This window comes from Silurus aristotelis (genome assembly GCF_946808225.1).
Source record: "Silurus aristotelis genome assembly, chromosome: 23".
NCBI lineage: Eukaryota > Metazoa > Chordata > Actinopteri > Siluriformes > Siluridae > Silurus > Silurus aristotelis.
In genome coordinates this window covers 17035967-17054200 of record NC_139596.1, presented here as the reverse complement: position 1 = coordinate 17054200, position 18234 = coordinate 17035967, and the positions used below count along the sequence as shown (strand labels likewise).

The 18234-nt window shown below is 39.1% G+C and overlaps 1 protein-coding gene and 1 long non-coding RNA gene across 2 annotated transcripts in view; one reads left to right on the top strand and one right to left on the bottom strand.

The window, feature by feature from the left end:
• Positions 1-7359, top strand: part of htr7c (5-hydroxytryptamine (serotonin) receptor 7c) — a gene marked incomplete at its 5' end in the record, with an annotated part of 54820 nt that extends 47461 nt beyond the window's left edge. Inside the window, one exon of the mRNA XM_083527432.1 lies at positions 5247-7359. Within this exon, the coding sequence (XP_083383558.1) occupies positions 5247-5949 (703 nt within the window). The 3' untranslated portion in view covers positions 5950-7359. The remainder of the gene's footprint in view (positions 1-5246) is intronic.
• LOC310718594 overlaps positions 1-18234 on the bottom strand; it is a 202445-nt gene that overhangs the window by 51678 nt on the left and 132533 nt on the right. The gene's annotated exons all lie outside the window — the stretch shown is intronic.

Genomic DNA, 18234 nt, shown 5'->3' with positions numbered 1-18234 from the left:
GGGCCAAAGATAGATTTTGATTGTAATTAGCTACAGTGGCTTTGTACTATAATCACCATTGAGTGTATATCAGTGAGCAGGTAATCACCTCAACAGTGATGGAACTATAACGAAAGGATGTTTGGTCTCATCCAGATGAGGACGGGTTTCCATATGAGTCTGGTTTCTCTCAAGGTTTTTTTCCTCATACCATCTCAGGGAGTTTTGTTTTTCCCACAGTCACTGCTGGCTCACTCATTAGGAATAAACTTTAGAAACTTTTTATACATTGATATTCTCTATTTTATTTCTATAAAGCTGCTTTGGGACAATGTCCACTGTTAAAAGCGCTACACAAATAAAATCGAATTGAATAGGTCCTGTTTTTCCCCCACACAGACCTGAAAACCAGGCCTTGCTATGTTTATATGCTAGCAAATAAACAAGTTAGCAAGTTTCCTTGCTAGTTGGCAATCTGGCACGAGTCTGTAAAGTGTGTGAGGAAAATTTACAGTAATTACCCACATTAAATTCAATTGTGGGTGTGTTCACCATGTTTACTGATGATTTTGATTTCTCTCATTGCTGTGTCTTTTAACACTGTCCATATAAACAAATAATTAGCGGTGTGCTACCTGGAAAAATGTTCTCGCAATTAGCACGCTTGTGTGCCACGCTTGTACATTTTAGTTGCCTAGCGATGATGTTCCCACAAAGTTGAATACAAAAGGACTGTATTTGCAAGAACTATAAATCTCAAATCGCTCCCAAGGTATGTTCGTATTCATGCACACACTTCATGCATGAAAGGAAGATGAAAAGTTCAAGATAAAAATAGTTCTGAATCACAGGAAACGTATCTCTCGCTACAACTTGGAATAACATCAGAACATGTCTTATTGATCAATTCCCTCATTTTATTAGAACTAAATATAAAATCGAAATACACTGATGTGTGTATTGTATTTATTGGCAAAGATTGAAATGAGGGGTGAATGGAGGAAGGCTGGATGACCTTCAGTAAGGATTATTAACAGCATGAACTTCTTCAGCAGTTTGAGCTACAGGAGCTTGTCTTTTGGATCGGACCACACGGATCAGCCTTCACTTTACACCTGCATCAATGAGCTTCGGCCGCCCACGACCCTGTTGCTGGTTCACCACTGTTCCTTCCTTGGAGCACTTTTGATAGACACTGACCACTGCAGACCAGGAACATCCCACAAGAGCTGCAGTTTTGGAGACGCTCCGACCTAGACGTCTAGACGTCACAATGTCGAACTCGTTAAAATCCTTACGCTTGCCTATTTTTCCTGCTTCTAACATCAACTTTAAGGACGAAATGTTCACTTGCTTCCTAATAAACATATCCAGCCACTAACTGGTGCCATCTTCAAGAGATAATCAGTGTTTTTCACTTCAACTATCACAATGTTATAATGTCAGTCATAATGTTATTCCTGATCATTGTTGATTTCCACTAGAGCTGTCAGGCTAACAAAGCCGGTCTCACTGTTTTATATTTATAGCATATTTATGGCAGTGTCCTGGAATATTAATACAGGTTGGCATTATACGCTGTATGGAAAAGTATTGGAACACCTGCCTTTTCCAGCCATAGGTAGTTATTTCCCAAACTGTTACCACAAAATTAGAGGAACACAATCGTACAGGACGTCTTTGGATGCACTAGGGCCAAATTAGACATGGAGAACTTGTTCCAGCATGACAATGATGGGATGGAGTGGAAGATCTCCCACTATAGAGCTCTGACCTCAAGCCTATTGAACTATGAATGTAAACACTGACTGCACCCCAGGCCTCCTCTCCTCACCTACATCACTACTTGACTATACTAACACCTTTGTGACTGAATGATTCTCCACAAGATCTAGTGGAACATCTTCCCAGAAGAGTGAAGGTTATAATAAGAACAAATGGGGACTCAATATGGAATTAGACATTTAAAAAGCGCATAATCTTAGACCAGTATATGGGAACATCTGAATAATGTTTAAGAAAGTAGTTACCAAGGAAACAGGAGATTTTGGACAAAATATATATCTTGTTTTTTTTTTTTTAAAGGTCAAAATGATTCCCGGGTGCCTTATTGGAGCTGGCAAGACAAAATGTTCCATAAATATTAAATTTTTTCCCTCATCATTTTAACACAGGTTTCTCATTTCTGCTTTATAAGGACGTACCAAGAGCAAGTAAACACTCACAAGAGATTTACATTCCTATTAGAGAAGTTTTGCATTTCTAATCTCCCCCCGTCTTTCACTCCACTTTTCCTTGTCTTTGCTTTGGTTAATTATTTTTTATAGCACTTCTTGTAAATGGGCCTTCTTTTTTTTTTTTTTTTTTTTTTTTTTTTTTTACAGAAGCACTTTTTGGTCCACTTTATTGGGTAGAAAGCAAAGAAACATTAAAGTATAAAAGCCCGGGGATACACACTCCTTTATTAATGCCACTAAGAGAAAGGGAGTTGACTGGAAGTGTTTGTGTGAGATTTTATTGCATATTTACATTCACAGTCTCGCAGGAAAGCGATGCGCTGCTCCGCCGATTTCACGTTTTGGACAAATTACGATGCTGTATATGTTCACAAAACCAAACATTGTTTCCACATCGGGATTTGCAATGGTAAAACGTGGGTTTCTAAAAATTTAAGACTAAAAATGTGGAAAGCCCTGATTCCCTGAAAGAAATGTGGAAAAATGTTACTACATTTACTGCCATTTTCTGAAAGCAGTAGGCAATTTGCATAATGTGAATAAAAGTTTGATTACGGTGATTAGTGTAGTTTGCTTAGAACCCAATAGCTAATTCATAATAATAATAATAATAATAATAATAATAAGTATAAGAAGAAGGAAGTTGAAGAAGGAGAAGTAGTAGAAGAAGAAGAATCAGAAAAACCCTTGAGATGATCACCCACAATTACACTGAAACCTGGGATAACAGTAGACTATTTTCATCCTGCAGTTTCTCACTGAGAAGCATCCATGTAAAAGAGAAATACAGGAGGAAAAAAACCCAGAGAAATTGAAGATTTTAAATGGACAGGATTGCAGTGGACAGATTGAGTCACTAATCATCCCAGATCAACATCAGCTGCTCGCTGTGGGAATACAAACACACCATTACTGCATAAAGCCCAGAATTTATACTGACCCATTTCATCATTTTCGGTTTGTTGACTCAGAAACACCTATTAAAGGTTGTACAATACTGTTTGTGTTAGGAAGGTCTCACACCAATGTAAATGTAAACTTCAGCCCAGTAATATTCTGGTTTTAACCCTAACACTTTTATAAGTTTTGTTTTTTAAGATGCGAGTGTGGTGAACGTGCTTCTTCTAGAGCTTTCATGGCGACATGGACTGAAGCAAATCACCAAATTGGCCTGTCTGACTTTTCTAACTAACTGGAATTATGGCTTTTCTGTTATGGAAACTTAATGTAGCCACTGACTTCCAGTGAACAATCCGTACAGTTACCTCCTAAACATTACCGCTTTCACAAATCAGGCTTTGAGGATGTTCAGACTGCTCATGCTGTATTTCTTTTTTATAACAGACTGAAATGAAAAAATAACAATGAAAAAATACTAAAGTCTAAAAAAAATACTCAATGACAATTCAAACGTGTAATTCGTCTCACTTACTCGCTGGTTTTCAACTTCGAAGTTCATTTTTAGCTTTTCAGAGCGACTAATGCGGTGAAAGTACTTCTAGAGCTTTCAAGTGAGCAAATTGCCACAGACCTTCAGCCTGTTCTGACTCAGTGTGACTTTTTAAACTAATCTGAATGGTGGCTCCCCTATTACGGAAATGCAAAAAAAAGTGGCAAAAATACAACTTATTGGCTTCCGCTGAACAATCTGAAGTGTTACAACTCGTAAATCTTTAAAGCTTTAAAGCCAACCAGTCCTTCAGGATGTTCAGAAAGATCATGCTCTAATTGGATTTAACCAATCTGACTTATATATTCTTATAGAGCACCCTGATAGGAAGCTCTAACGAAATATGTGACGCAAATTTTAATGTAAATTTAGTGTACATCATCTCTCTGGTTTTAACCTTGACATCTTCATGTCAGATGTTTCATTTTTAGTAGTCATGGTGCAGTGGAACATGGAATCAAGTTTTTGCAGTCGAGCATTTATTTATTTATTTATTTATTTTAGAAATAATGATTCTGTTGTTACTGTCCAATGCCTTTTCCATCGGCAGTTCAATGTTGCGCATGATTGGGTGATCGATGATTGTAACACAATACTCTGATGGGTCGTTTGGCACAACTGAATCAGTTATTTAGAGGAAATCAACTTCCCTTCCCCGTACGGCTCAGACTCCAGGAAATTTAAGAGTGTGAGAAGGCCGGATCTACAGAGTCCTCGGCGCTCCACTAGGTGTCGTGCTCTAAATTTGGGTCTACTTAGTTGATCATTAGAATGTACTTTTTTGAAAAGGAAGAGGCTACATTACCAGTCGACACGCAACCTTTTGCGTCCACAACTTCAAAGTTTAGGGGTGAACATTAAAGAAATGTGGTTCCAGCAAGATAGAGTGTCAGTTATCCTACAAAAGTTTCTTCAATGCGTAATCTCGAGTTTCGGAGACGTTCCCTTGGCCCCCACGCTCACCAGATTTGTCTGTCTGTGATTTCTTTCTTTGGGGTTTACATCTGAAAGTCTATGTTTGAAAGCTTTGTACAATAGACGAGCTAAAAGTTGGCATTCGTGAAGAAATTGCAACTGTGCCAGAACAAATGTTGGTATATGCGATGCAGAACTTTGAGGAGAGGCTCCGGATGTACGTAGAGCAAGAAGGACGTCACCTTTCCGATATAATCTTCAGTAATGAAATAATAAATGTATACCTATCAGAACTGCATTTATTACAGAATGTTTAACACGTGTTCGTTTACCACCCTGTATATCCTACCTTTTAACAGATGCCATGATAAAGAGATGATCAGTGTGTTATGCCTGGTCCTGTATATGTTAATTAGAAAGTCTATTTGGGTATTCTTAAAATACTGTGTATTTCCCACTTGAACAATACAGTTTAATGGCATAATGAACACTTTTTTTTTTTACTTGAAAGGATGCTTAAAAATATATTTGTATGTATTTACAGTATGAATATGTATTAAGTAAACCTGGGAGGTTCTTTTGATTTGGTATTCTTCTGAAGACTCGATTTTGTATTTTTTGTTTTCAGATTTATGCTGATTTATCCTTTTCGCCCCCAAACACAGGTATCTGGGCATCACACGACCTTTAACCTACCCAGCGCGCCAGAACGGTCAACTGATGGCGAAGATGATCTTCGGCGTGTGGTTGGTGTCGGCATCCATCACTCTCCCGCCGTTTTGCGGCTGGGCAAAGAACATCAACGAGGAGGGAGTGTGCCTGATCAGCCAGGACTTCAGCTACACCATCTACTCCACCGCAGTGGCCTTCTACATCCCCATGCTCGTCATGCTGTTCATGTATTACAAGATCTTCAAGGCAGCGAGAAAGAGCGGGGCCAAGCACCGTTTCGAGTCGGTGAGGATGCAGGGGCTGAAAACGCAACAGCACCCGGTGGCCGAGGAATGCGTGGCTCTTTCTCGGCTCCTCAGCCCCCAACGCCAGAACATGTCCATTTTTAAGCGTGAACAGAAGGCTGCCACGACGTTGGGCGTAATCCTTGGAGTCTTTACCATCTGCTGGCTACCTTTTTTCATCTTGACCACAGCGAGGCCGTTTATATGCGGCATCGAGTGCAGCTGCGTCCCGATTTGGATCGAGAGAACGCTGCTGTGGTTTGGCTACGCCAACTCGCTCGTCAATCCGTTTATTTACGCCTTCTTTAATCGCGACCTGCGATCCACCTACTGGGATCTGCTGCGGTGTCGATACCGCAACATCAACCGGAGACTCTCTGCCGTCGGCGTACACGAGGCCCTGAAGTTCTGAAATAACACCAGGCTTTTTAGACACTCACATGCCAAGGTCGATGCCAGATTTGGACCCTATGCGGAGAAGGTTGTATTTTTTTTCCAGAACCTCTAAAAAGGATGAAACCACATGCCATCTTTCAAGGGGCTTTTTTTTTTCCGTTAAGTAGAAAGGTGACTCTGAAAAGGACACAGCGGGAGGTTGGGATGCTGTAGGATGCGCAAGCGTGGACGCTATTTTTGGACTCGCTGATGGAGGACAAAAGTGAACACTGAAGCAGGTTGACAATTTTATATATTCTTTAAAACTGAAAAGGAAAAATGGACAGGTTACATTTGTGGATCTACCGAAGGAGGTCGAAAGGACATTTCGGAAAGGGGATATTAAACAAATCCTGGAATATTCGAAAAAGGAAAAAATCAATAAACAGACACTGTTTCCAGACAGTATGAAGGACGTTGGGAAGCAGTTCATGTAAACAAGCTGAAGAGTGTTCTGAAGGCGTTTTCTTGGCTGTAGGTCACGAAGCAGATGTTTCTGACCATGTCAGATGTGAACTGCAAGCGCTAGTGGATAATCGCAGCTGTAGGGCTTGTGGTCAGCGGCGAGAGATATCGGAAATGTTTGTGCGTTCTCCAACATAAAGGTGACAAGGAGAGACAGGACACAGTCATTATCCAGTGACTCACCATGTGTATTTTAAGACATGTTCGCTAAGCAGATGTAGGATATTACCTCGATGGAGTTTCGGACTTGACAAAGGTTTGCGTGACTGTTACATCTGGATCTGACTCTGTGTTTTTGACCAGAATTAACAAATGGGTCACATGGAATCAAGACAAAATCCCAAACAAACCTCTGAACCCCTGTCTGGGAAACAGTTCCATACAGTATGTACAGTAACGTTGTATATTATGTAAAAAAAAAAAAAAGAAAATCACCCTTTGGTTTATTGTAAATCAGTTCTCGGAAACGTCTATACTTGTTCTTTTCTGTATAATACGAAGAAAAAGTTTATTTAACGTGTTTTGTTATAATGTGTTTTCTGCAGATGTTATAAAATCACACGTTTATGTCCCGTACCCTGAAGACGCTTTCGCTAGTATGAAAAGGTGTTTGTGTAGAATGGGGGTACTTATCCGTTCATTTATACACCAAATACATGAAATTGGCTTTTACACTTTTTTGTCAGTTCAAAGTTACTTTTAATGTTGAGGAACACCCGAAATAGTTCCTGTCAGCACTTCATACATCGTAGCAGCTTTTAAACGCGTTCATATTCTCATTCACAAAATACAGCAAATATTGTAAAGCACAACAACCCCGACCCTTTTTCGTCTCCGGGGGGGGGGAAACGCGAGTTACTGTACAGCTTTACCTCTGCCTGTACAAAACGCAGGCACTGAAGACACCTTCTGAAAATAGACATCTTTAGAGTTAGCCAAACCTGGTCGCTAAAGTAGCCATTTTTCCCCAATCATCTTAACCAGGGGTGCCAATAATTACTGAGCCGATCGTATGTGGCTTACAAGCGACATTTACGAGATCATCAGCTGCGACAGCATCATTCTCTATATATCTTTTACTTCATATCTTTCTATCATACGTTAGTAGATCTCATGCAATGAATTGTTTACAGAGATTTGCATATGCATAATGTTTACATGGGACACGCCCCCAATTTTTTTTGTCATATGAATATAATTTATTAAATTTTTTTTTAAATCGTTTGCCGACAAATGTTCTGCGTGACATTTACACCACAATTTACACATATTTCATTAAAACTATTTATAAAAAGAAGGAAATTATGGGATAATTCAACGACATTCTTTCCGTCCGGATTTATTTTCCATCAGCTTTTTAACTGGAAACTCTGGTTACATCAAAACGACAAACGATCCGAGAGCTTTGACTTGAAGTGTCACGATAAAACATTTTACATAAATCAACTGACATTTCTAACCAAGTACATATGCAATTGTTGAGTGCTGCACATTAGGTTAGCGTGACTAGCATGCTAATCAGCAGGTCCATTAATGTGCTATATATTAGCCTGTCTCATCATGCTAATTGTTAAGGGGAGGCGGTAGCTCAATGATTAGGGCACTTGGTTATTGATTCGTAGTTTGGGGGTTAAGAATCGCCAAGCTGCCAATTTTGGGGCCCTCGAGCAAGGCCCTTAACCCTCTGTGCTCCGCAGGTGCTGTATCATGGTTGATCCCAATTTCTCAACATCACCAGAATATGCAAAGAAAGAATTTCACTGTGCTGTAATGAACCTGTGACAGGTTTAAAGCACCTTCACCAACTCAAAAGGTTCATTTTCATGTGTAAATAGAGCAGTCGATCCCTCGAGGTGTATGAACCAATCGATCGTGGTGCGTTCTAGAGGTATAGAGGTGCTCTATACTTGCGCCATGTAGATAACGGTACGCCAACATGAAAATCTTTTTCCGCATATTGAGCTCATTTATCGTTTAGGTTTGGACGATAACTTTCGTTTAGCACAAAATCCGTCATTTGATTGAGATTCCGTTGCATTGTATCGCGGGGTGGAGCTATAAATTATTTTAGTAATTGAGTATTCTAACGATGAGTCCATCGATTAATCAAGTAATTGGATAAGAAGTACTTTTTTATTCATTTTACAGCAATACTAAATAAACAAGGGCAAATAAGACGGGTCTTTTAAAATCAAGTAGTTTTTTAGTTTTTAGAAACATAAAAATTTTTATTGCTAAATATATTGCAATCTGTAAAAAATAAACCCATTTAGTGCATTTAATTGCCATATTACATCAAAAGGCAAATACAAATATATCAGTTTAAAAAACTAATAAAAATATAAGAATTCATTTTAAATAACTTTAAAAACTCACTGTACATAGTTTTATTTTGTTTTAGATTGAAATTATCTGAAAGCGTCTTATGTGTTGCCTGCCCAGGGGTCTCATTTATAACAGTGGCATACAAACAAAACGTGGTTCAAAACGTGGGTACGCCACTTTACACGCAAAGGTTGTGATTTATACAAAAAAAAATACTCACAATGTGGAAGCACAGACGGCGAGTAGGGGACCTGGCGACACAGATGGAAAGTGGCGTACGCACATTTCCAGCTCTGTTTTGTGTGTATGTCACATTTATAAATGAGACCTTTAAAAGGTCCAGAGTTTATCTGGTGGTGCGTCAGTAATAATGGTCTGTGGGGAAACACAGTGCTCCGTGTGTAGTAAAATGGACTAAACGGAGCATCAGGGCAAATTAATGCCTTTTTGTATTCAAATTACTGAATTTACTCAAGGAATTGTTCCATCCCTAATTATGTATTTAAAAAATGTATAAAAAAAAGAAGAAAGAAAGAAAAGAAAAGAGATTTTGGTGAAAGTAATATAAGTATAAGTGGAACACTTTAATTGTGAGAAGTCAGCACAACTGAAGCTTCAATAATGCACAAACTGTCGCTTCTGTTATGGATAACTTTAACAAATAAGAGCCACAGAACTGAGAGCGCTGAACTGTGCAGGAGAGGAGAGAGAGGAAAGCTTGAGAGAGGTAGAAAACCAATCACAGGACAGGAGCGACACTAAAACTAGTCACAACATACACAAAAGCACATGTGAACAAGTCAAAACATGCAAATGAAACATCACCAGGAACCAACCCTGAATACTACATTTACGCCATTTAGCAGACGACCGTATTCAACGCATCTAACATTTATCTCAGTCATACACCTGAGCAGCTACCGGGAGTAGCAGCTTGGTGTGGCTGGAATTTGACCAAGCAGAAAAATTAGTCGCAAAAAAACAACAACGCAAACACCTGAAAGTTTTAAGAGCAGATTTGAAAAACACTGTCTAAACACAATGGGGAGAGAATTTCAAAGTTTTAGAACATAAATGTGTAGGAGGAGAAACTAAGGTCATGTCCACACTAATAGGTTAAAAGCACATCGTTCTCTTTCTCCGATTTGGCCTTCTGTCCACACTGTCTATCAGTAGTTTAAAAAATGTAGCTTTTTGCAGTGTGAACCGCTAAAAAACGGATCCTATTGAAAAAGACGCCGTGTTTCTAGTCGCTGGCGTGACGTTTCAAAAGACGGAAAGTAAATAAACGGCGGGCGGAAACATCTCACAGAAAACGATTGAAAATGAAAGTGCGGATGGTTTTTAGATAAAAACGCCATTTTTACATTTTTCTGGATTAGTGAAGACGTAGCCTAAAAACCCAGAATGGGAGGAGCTGAGACCACGTGTTCGAATGTAGACGGGTAAAAGTGACATGCGGGGCCTAAGTAGATTCATTCATTCATTCCTTCCTTCCTTCCTTCTCTAAAAAGACCAGAATGGGAGGAGCGGAAACCACGTGTTGGAGTGTAGCCGGGTAAAAGTGATGAGGGGCCTTATAGATCAGCATGAGCACTTTAAAATCAATCTGAGATCCAAGCAGCTGAATTTTAAACAACCTGCAATTTGTTTTAAGTAGATTTCGAAACCCAACATGCACATTTTTACTTATTTCTATTACTACTGTGTATTCAGTCATATCATAAATGGATAACAGTCCTCGCTGGACCATTCTCGGTTATTTCCTTTTAAAACACTATAAGGATTTAACCCCTGCTGTTTTTATTAGAAAATGAAAGAAGACATTTTTAAATGAATTTATAGCCCTGATTTTTCTCTCCACACTTATTATTGTGATCTGGAGTGCACTATTACACTCACTGCAACAATTACTGATAAAGTCCTTATTTCACATTATTAACAGCATCGCAGGGAAACATGACAAACTATTCAACACTGAAAGCATGAGAGGGGAAAATCCGCATGCTTTCACTGGGAAAGAATCAAAACGAGGGGGTCATGTGAGTGTTACTGCGGTAACAACAGATGCTGATGATTTCGCCAAGCTGCCACTCTTGGGGACCTCAAGGCCCTTAACCCTCTGTATCATGGCTGACCCTCTGTACAACCATGGACCTCCAACTTTGTGGTAAAAGCCAGCTCCATTAAGATAGGCTTCATGTTGGTTAAAAGTATCTCCTGCTATAGAGCTCCATCCTCAACCCATTTAGATGAATGTGAAAGTTCCCCAGGCCTCGTCACGTCACCTACATCAGTGCCTGCGTCTTTGTTTGTGTCTGAACGATCACAAATCTCCACAAAGTCTAGTGGAACATCTTCCCAGGAGAGTGGAGGCCCTTATTACAAGCACATGATCACCAAATTGTGGATCTTCAACACAATCTTCAACAAACGTGCCCATTTCGTGTAAATTCGGGGGGAAGTTGTTAGGATTAGTGGTTAAAACACTGGATTTTAAATCTGAAGGTTATGAGTTCTAATCCCTGCTAAACGAAGTCCCTGAGCAAGGCCCTCAACCCCATATAGCTGTTTGAATGAGATAAATGATCAGTAAGTCGCTTTGAATAAGAGCATCTACCAAATATGAAGCAAATATTCAACGCGTTCTTTCAATAAACCGTTCCGACGTGGGCGAGTCGAGAAACCCTAATGGCAGTCAAATGAGGAAGTCAGAACGTTCCGAATGTGAAAAAAAAACGGAAGAAGGGACAAAAAAAAGAATGAAAAAAAAGGATGAGGTCCCTATAAAGACTCTTTATTCATATCCCAGCATGCACTGTGATATTTTATTCAGGCAGAAATGGCTTCTTGCTGTGATGCGCGTCTGCTGGGTTGATGAGCACTTACAGACAGAGAGGGGTCACGGGATGTGGAGGGGGAAGCACACACACACACACACACACACACACACACACACACACACACACACACACACACACACACACACACAGCACTTTCTAGAGAGGTGTCAATCAATTGAACAACAGCGAGTTCTTGAGGACTCCACAAAACCAGCACAAACAGTCTTCACTTCTTGTTGTGTTAATGGATTTTTTTGTTTTTTTGGGAAGAACATGCGGAACTCATAAGTGCACTTCACAATCGGTTCCATCCAAATCTTTCTCTCATGTTCAGCGAATTCCTCAGAAAATCCCCCCAAAAAACAAATGCTCTGGCTTCTCTTCAACACGGTTTCTGGTTTTTCTCTAAATGTCCTGAGTACAAAAGAAATGAATAGAAATAAAGGCAGAAGAAAGATAAAAAAAAAGTAGAATTATTCTGATTGGTCAAAAGGGTTTGATTGCATCTGTAGAACAGCAGCTGTATTAATGCACTCGTTCAGATGCATTTTTGTTCCCATAGCAACAGCTCTTTCACAGGGACTCTTTCTCCTCCTTCTTTCTACTCTTTTTTCTTTTTCTTTTTTCTACACTTTCTCCTCATTCTTTCTACTTTCTTTCTTTCTTTCTCTTCTTTCTTTCTTTCTTTCTTTCTTTCTTTCTTTCTTTCTTTCTTTCTTTCTTTCTTTCTTTCTTTCTTTCTTTCTTTCTTTCTTTCTTTTTCTTTTTTTCTTTCTATAAATTCTACTCTTTCTTTCTCCTTTTTTTTACCTGTTCTTTCTACTCTTTTTACTCTTTATTCTTTTCTTTCTTTTTTGTCTAAAGGCAAGTTCTCAGTGGTTAAAATGTTGGACTTGTGACCAGAAGCTCATGAGTTCAAATCCCACCCAGCTGCCACTCCTTGGCCCCTGAGCACGACCGTGTCCTTCGTACAAATGTACTGAATGGACATGAATGCTGAAAGAAGATAAATATATATATATATAAATAGAATGATTCTGATTGGTCAAAAGGGTTTGATTGCATCTGTAGAACAGCAGCTGTATTAATGCACTCGTTCAGATGCATTTTTGTTCCCATAGCAACAGCTCTTTCACAGGGACTCAGATGTTCAATGCTTCAAATAGTCCATGACGAATAAAACACAGATATTCTTTTTTTTAAAGATGTTCGTATGGTGAAGTTTCCTGTAAGATGATACATTTAACAAACAAGTCTCCAGTCGCAGAGTTTTGTATCGTACACAACCACAATAATACATTATTTAAGGGAAGGGGGAACTCCGTAGTTAGGGAGTTTAACATCTGATCAAAAGGTCATGAGTTTAAATCCCAAACCCTAACACATGGAGTTGCTACTGTTGCGCTCAAGTACTTGGGAGTATAGGATAATTGTAATTCGACTCGGATAAAGGCATTCGCCAAATGCAGAAATTGTAAATGATACATTTTTAATACATTTTTGGTTTTGCTGGAAACAAAACACTGTTTTTAAGAGAATGATATTTACAGCTGCTATAAAGTAAGAAAAAACAGGAACATGCTTGATTCACGGACACCGTTAAACAAATAACGTATCATTATAATAACGTATATATATATATATATATTTTTTTTTTTTTAGCCAAAAATTCATGAGCTAAAAGGTGAAGTAGACATTATAGAATGTTAAAAAATTAAACACTATGGGATGTGCTGGTGTGGAAAAATATATCCACTTAGGGATGATAATTGGATGATCTTGAACTTGTTACTTAAACTTGATGTGAGATCTTACTCACCAGAAGGTAAATCCTTCTTCGTTGTTCGTTAACGTGGCCTATAAAACACAGCTGAATAAACTGAGTAAATATTCGAAAGTTAAAACGACTCACAATAACGTTCATGTTAGTAAAGGGTTTATATCGCTTGCAGAAAAGGTCTGCTGTAGTGTTACAATTGTTTTGCGTTACACTCGGTGCTGTGAATGCCTGAGCAGCGCACTGGGCCTCTGGAAGGATAAACACACGCCTACACGTTTAGTCAAGCCGATGATTATTAGCACTTTGTGTAGCACGATTGACAGATTTTCCACTTAAATGATTAAAAGAAAACTTTGCTGAAAACAGATTTATAGGGTGGAGGAAAAAGGGGTGCGTGTATAATTGATATATATTTATATAAGTAGCAAACACTTTTTGGCAAAAGTATTGGGACGCCTGACTTTTTCTATTGCCAAGTACCGTGGGTTGGGAAATTGGTCATGGTGTGCTGGTGCTGGAAAAAAATATATATATAAAGATCAAGACATGAATTACACCGTTTGCGCAGGGTGTTTAAAGTGAAGCAGTGCAATGATAATTTTTCTCCAAATATATACAAGGTGCAGGGTTCAAAGTGCTTGTATGCAAGTGTCAAGTCAAGTCAAGTTTATTTCTATAGCGCGTTTCACTACAGACATTGTCTCAAAGCAGCTTTACAGAAATCAACAGTGAAGGTGAATGGTGTGTATTTATCCCTGATGAGCAGCCGTGGCGACTGTGACAAGGAAAAACTCCCTTAGATGTTATGATGAAGAAACCTTGAGAGGAACCAGACTCAAAAGGGGAACCCATCCTCATTGTGGTGACATCAAGACTGTGATTATAGTCTTTAAACAATACAGAACACTGGAGAGTGAGAACTAACATGAGCACTGGAGTATAAGATTCTAAGTAATGTAAAGTGTTTAACCAAACTGTACCAAGTGCTTTTCCATGATTTACAGAAGGTCTAAAAATTCAAATGCACTTGACTGCAGATAAACTTAATGTTAATCGTCTTGTCTCTACATCTGTATGGTTATTGCCAAAAGTATTGGAACACCCAACTTCCCCAAATTGTATAGAGGCACACAATTGTACCTGTAATTGGATGTGGGACTGGAAGATCCAAACCTGTTCCAGCATGACATTGCCCCTGTGCACAATGCCAGCCTTATGTAGATATGGTTTCCATGAGTTGGACGTGTGTGGAAGATCTCCTGCTTTAAAGCTCTGACCTCAACCCTATTGAACAATGAATGTGAATGCTGACTGCACCCCAGGAACCTCCTCACCTTCTCACCTACATCACTACCTGACTTTACAACACCCTTGTAGCTCAATGCAGCTCTACAAGCACACTCCAAAATCTAGTGGAACATCATCTCAGGAAAGTGGAGCTTATTAAGACAGTGAATAGGGACTACATGTGGATTGGAATGTTCAATTAGAATCAAATTTTCGTGTTTTTGCAGATTCAGTGGTACGATGAAATCCAATAAAACGACTCTATGAGATTTGGTACAACATTGGGTTTAAACTGTACATGAGACACGTGTCCACATTTCACATAACAGCCATTTTTATTTACAGTATAATTTTGTGCTTTTAATAAGAGGTGCCAATTAATATAAACTCTGACTTCTTCTGTTAGTAAGTGGAACTAAATTACTCTGTGTGTTTTTGTGTGTGTGTGTGTCCTGTCAAATAAGGGTTCAGTTTAGCAAGTGTGTGTGTGTGTGTGTGTGTGTGTGTGTGTGTGCTGGAAGCATTACAGCACTGCTCCATGACATGACGGAGGCGGACAAACTCGAGGTTATAAAATTTAATTGGACATGAAAACAAAATGAACGATAAAGATGTAGTGCAGTAAACAAGCGTCACTGCGGAGTAGGAAACATCCTAATAGGGCTGTTTCTGAGATAAGGACTTACGAATGGGATATTAAACACACACACACACACACACACACACACACACACACACACACACACACACACACACACAGTCCTATGTCAGAGTACCACAGGATAGTTATAAATGTGTCTCTTTGTCTATGTGTAGGTGTGTGTGTGTGTGTGTGTGTGTGTAAAGTTTATTTCTATTGCGCTTTTTACAACAGACATTGTCTTAAAGCAGCTTTACAGAAATCAACAGTGAAGGTGAATGGTGTGTGTTTATCCCTGATGAGCAGCCGTGGCGACTGTGGCAAGGAAAAACTCCCTTAGATATTATGAGATAGAAACCTTGAGAGGAACCAGACTCAAAGTGGGAACCCATCCTGATTTGGGTGACATCAAGACTGTGATCATAGTCTTTAAAATAATACAGAACACTGGAGAGTGAAAACTAACATGAGCACTGGAGTGTAAGATTATGAGTGATGTTCTTTCTACAGTCTTATACAGTCTTTATTGTTATAAAACTAGGAGCTACTGAGCAACTCATAAAATAGCTCAACATCAGATCCAACACCAGCTTCTCCATGCCAAAGCCTTTAAACACTTTAAGAGGTCCAGTGTCCAAACTCTGCATAGATGGTACAGGATGTTTGCAAATTCGGCATCTACTTCTTTAGAGGTCCACAATCTCCATGAGGTGGGAGGTGACTGGAGCTGGAGCAACCTCAGGAAGCCTCGGGATGGGGAGAGAAAGAGAAGCAGTGGAGAGAAATTAGCGTAGCTGCTTGTTAAGATATCAACAGCACAAGTTGATAATGTACATGTGATCAGATGTTCTGGAGCACAAGGTTATGATGTGATGTATGTTATGTGTAGAACTCGCTAAAAAGATACTGTCAGGAAGACTATTCCAGAGTTTAGGAGCTATATGTGAGCATGTTCTACCACCTTTAGTCGACTTTACTATTCTAGGAACTACTAGAAGCCCGGAGTTTTAAGATCTCAGGAAGCGTGACGGATTGTAGCATGTTAGAAGATTGGAGAGATACATGGGAGCCAAACCATTTAGTGTTTTGTAAGTAAGTAGCAGCAGTAAGTAGTGTGTGTCAGAATGAACCAGACAAAAGCAGACGATGCAACAATACAGTTTAATTACATAGAAACAAACACACTCTTGTCACAGACATGTGGGCCGGAGCACACAGACTGCCTTTATTATTATTATTTTTCTCTGAACAGTGTGTGTGTGTGTGTGTGTGTGTGTGTGTGTGTGTGTGTGTGTGTGTGTGTGTGTGTGCGTGTGTGTCACCATATACGCTTGTACAATAATTTTCCTCTTTTATTAATATTATTGTTGAAAAAGGAACAAGAATAAAATATATGCAACGTCAGAGTGGAAATGACATTTTTATTACTCATAACAGACACCTAGTTAACGGGGTCAGCATCGAGCAACTTCTACTCCCACTCCAATACATCGTATGGCCAAAAAGTATTGGGAATTTATCACTTTATTACTAGATCCGGGTTCTTCTCCAGATTGCTGTCACAAAGTTCACAACTGTATAGGATGCCTTTAGATCATGATTTTCCCTTTATTCGAGCTTGAAAAGCCAAACCTGTCCCAGCATGACAATGCCCCTGTGCATTCCCCCCCAAAAAAAAAATACTATAATACTGGAAATATAGAAATTCAATAGAATTTGGTAGCTTCTGCTCGATATGTGACCGACTAATTAATCTGAAGTGGGCCTGCAGTTTATTTGAGAATGATGCTGTAAAAAAATGTATGTACGTCATCACTTTGTGATCAATATTGCTTGATAAAATTTATGATCAATTTCTGATGATTTCTTTTAGTGTCACGTTTTACAACAATGCATTAATCCAAAGTGGGTGGACAGTAAACATGTGAGCCAAAATCATAAAAATATGACTTCAATAAAAGTAAAAGTGCTCCCTTTCAACTTTCACTTGAGTCTTCTTCTTCTTCTTCTCTTCTTCTTCTTCTTCTTCTTCTTCTTTCAGCATCTCCCATTAGGGGGCGCCACAGCGGATCATCCGTCTCCATACCCCCTGTCCTCTACATCTGCCTCTTTTACCCCAACTACCTGCATGTCTTTCCTCACCACATCCATAAACCTCCTCCTGGGTCTTCCTCTTTTCCTCCTTCCTGGTGGCTCCATCCTCAGCATTCTTCTACCAATATAACTAATGTCCCTCCTCTGCACATTTCCAAACCATCTCAATCTCGCCTCCCTCACCTTGTCTCCAAAACGTTAAACTTTTACTTGATTAAAAGTACATAATGTATTTCCCTTTATTGTACTAAAGTATCCAAAGTACTATAATTTATTATAACTATAATGTTCTCTTTTATCATTTTTATCACAAGACTCTTTAATCAATCAACTCAGTTTATGTGAAAAGACTCGAATGTGACTCTCAGCACACTGATCTATTAATAGAATGAAATTAATGACTCAAACACTGATTGATTTCTATTACAATAATTATGAGCCTAAAACGTTATTAACGTTATGAATAAAAAATGGTGTAAATGAGGTCACGTGTGTTTTGGCGAGTTCGAGTCTGGAGTTTCTTCATCATTTGTTCCTCTCTAAATGTTCTGCTTGATGTTGAACTGATGCTGAACTGTATGTTGGTGATCAGTAGATACACCGAGCGCCGATCAGAACACGTGTAAAACAGAGCGTGCGCTCGATCCTGATTGGTGACTCGCTGCGTGTTTCACCGGTTACGTTTTTATCGTAAATAAGAAGGTACGACTGATTTCACTAAATGTAGTTTAGATATTTGACTTTGAAATGTAGTGAAGTTACAGTAAAAGTGCAAACACTTCAATAAAGTACAGATACACGAAAAAGCTACTTAAGTACAGTAACGAA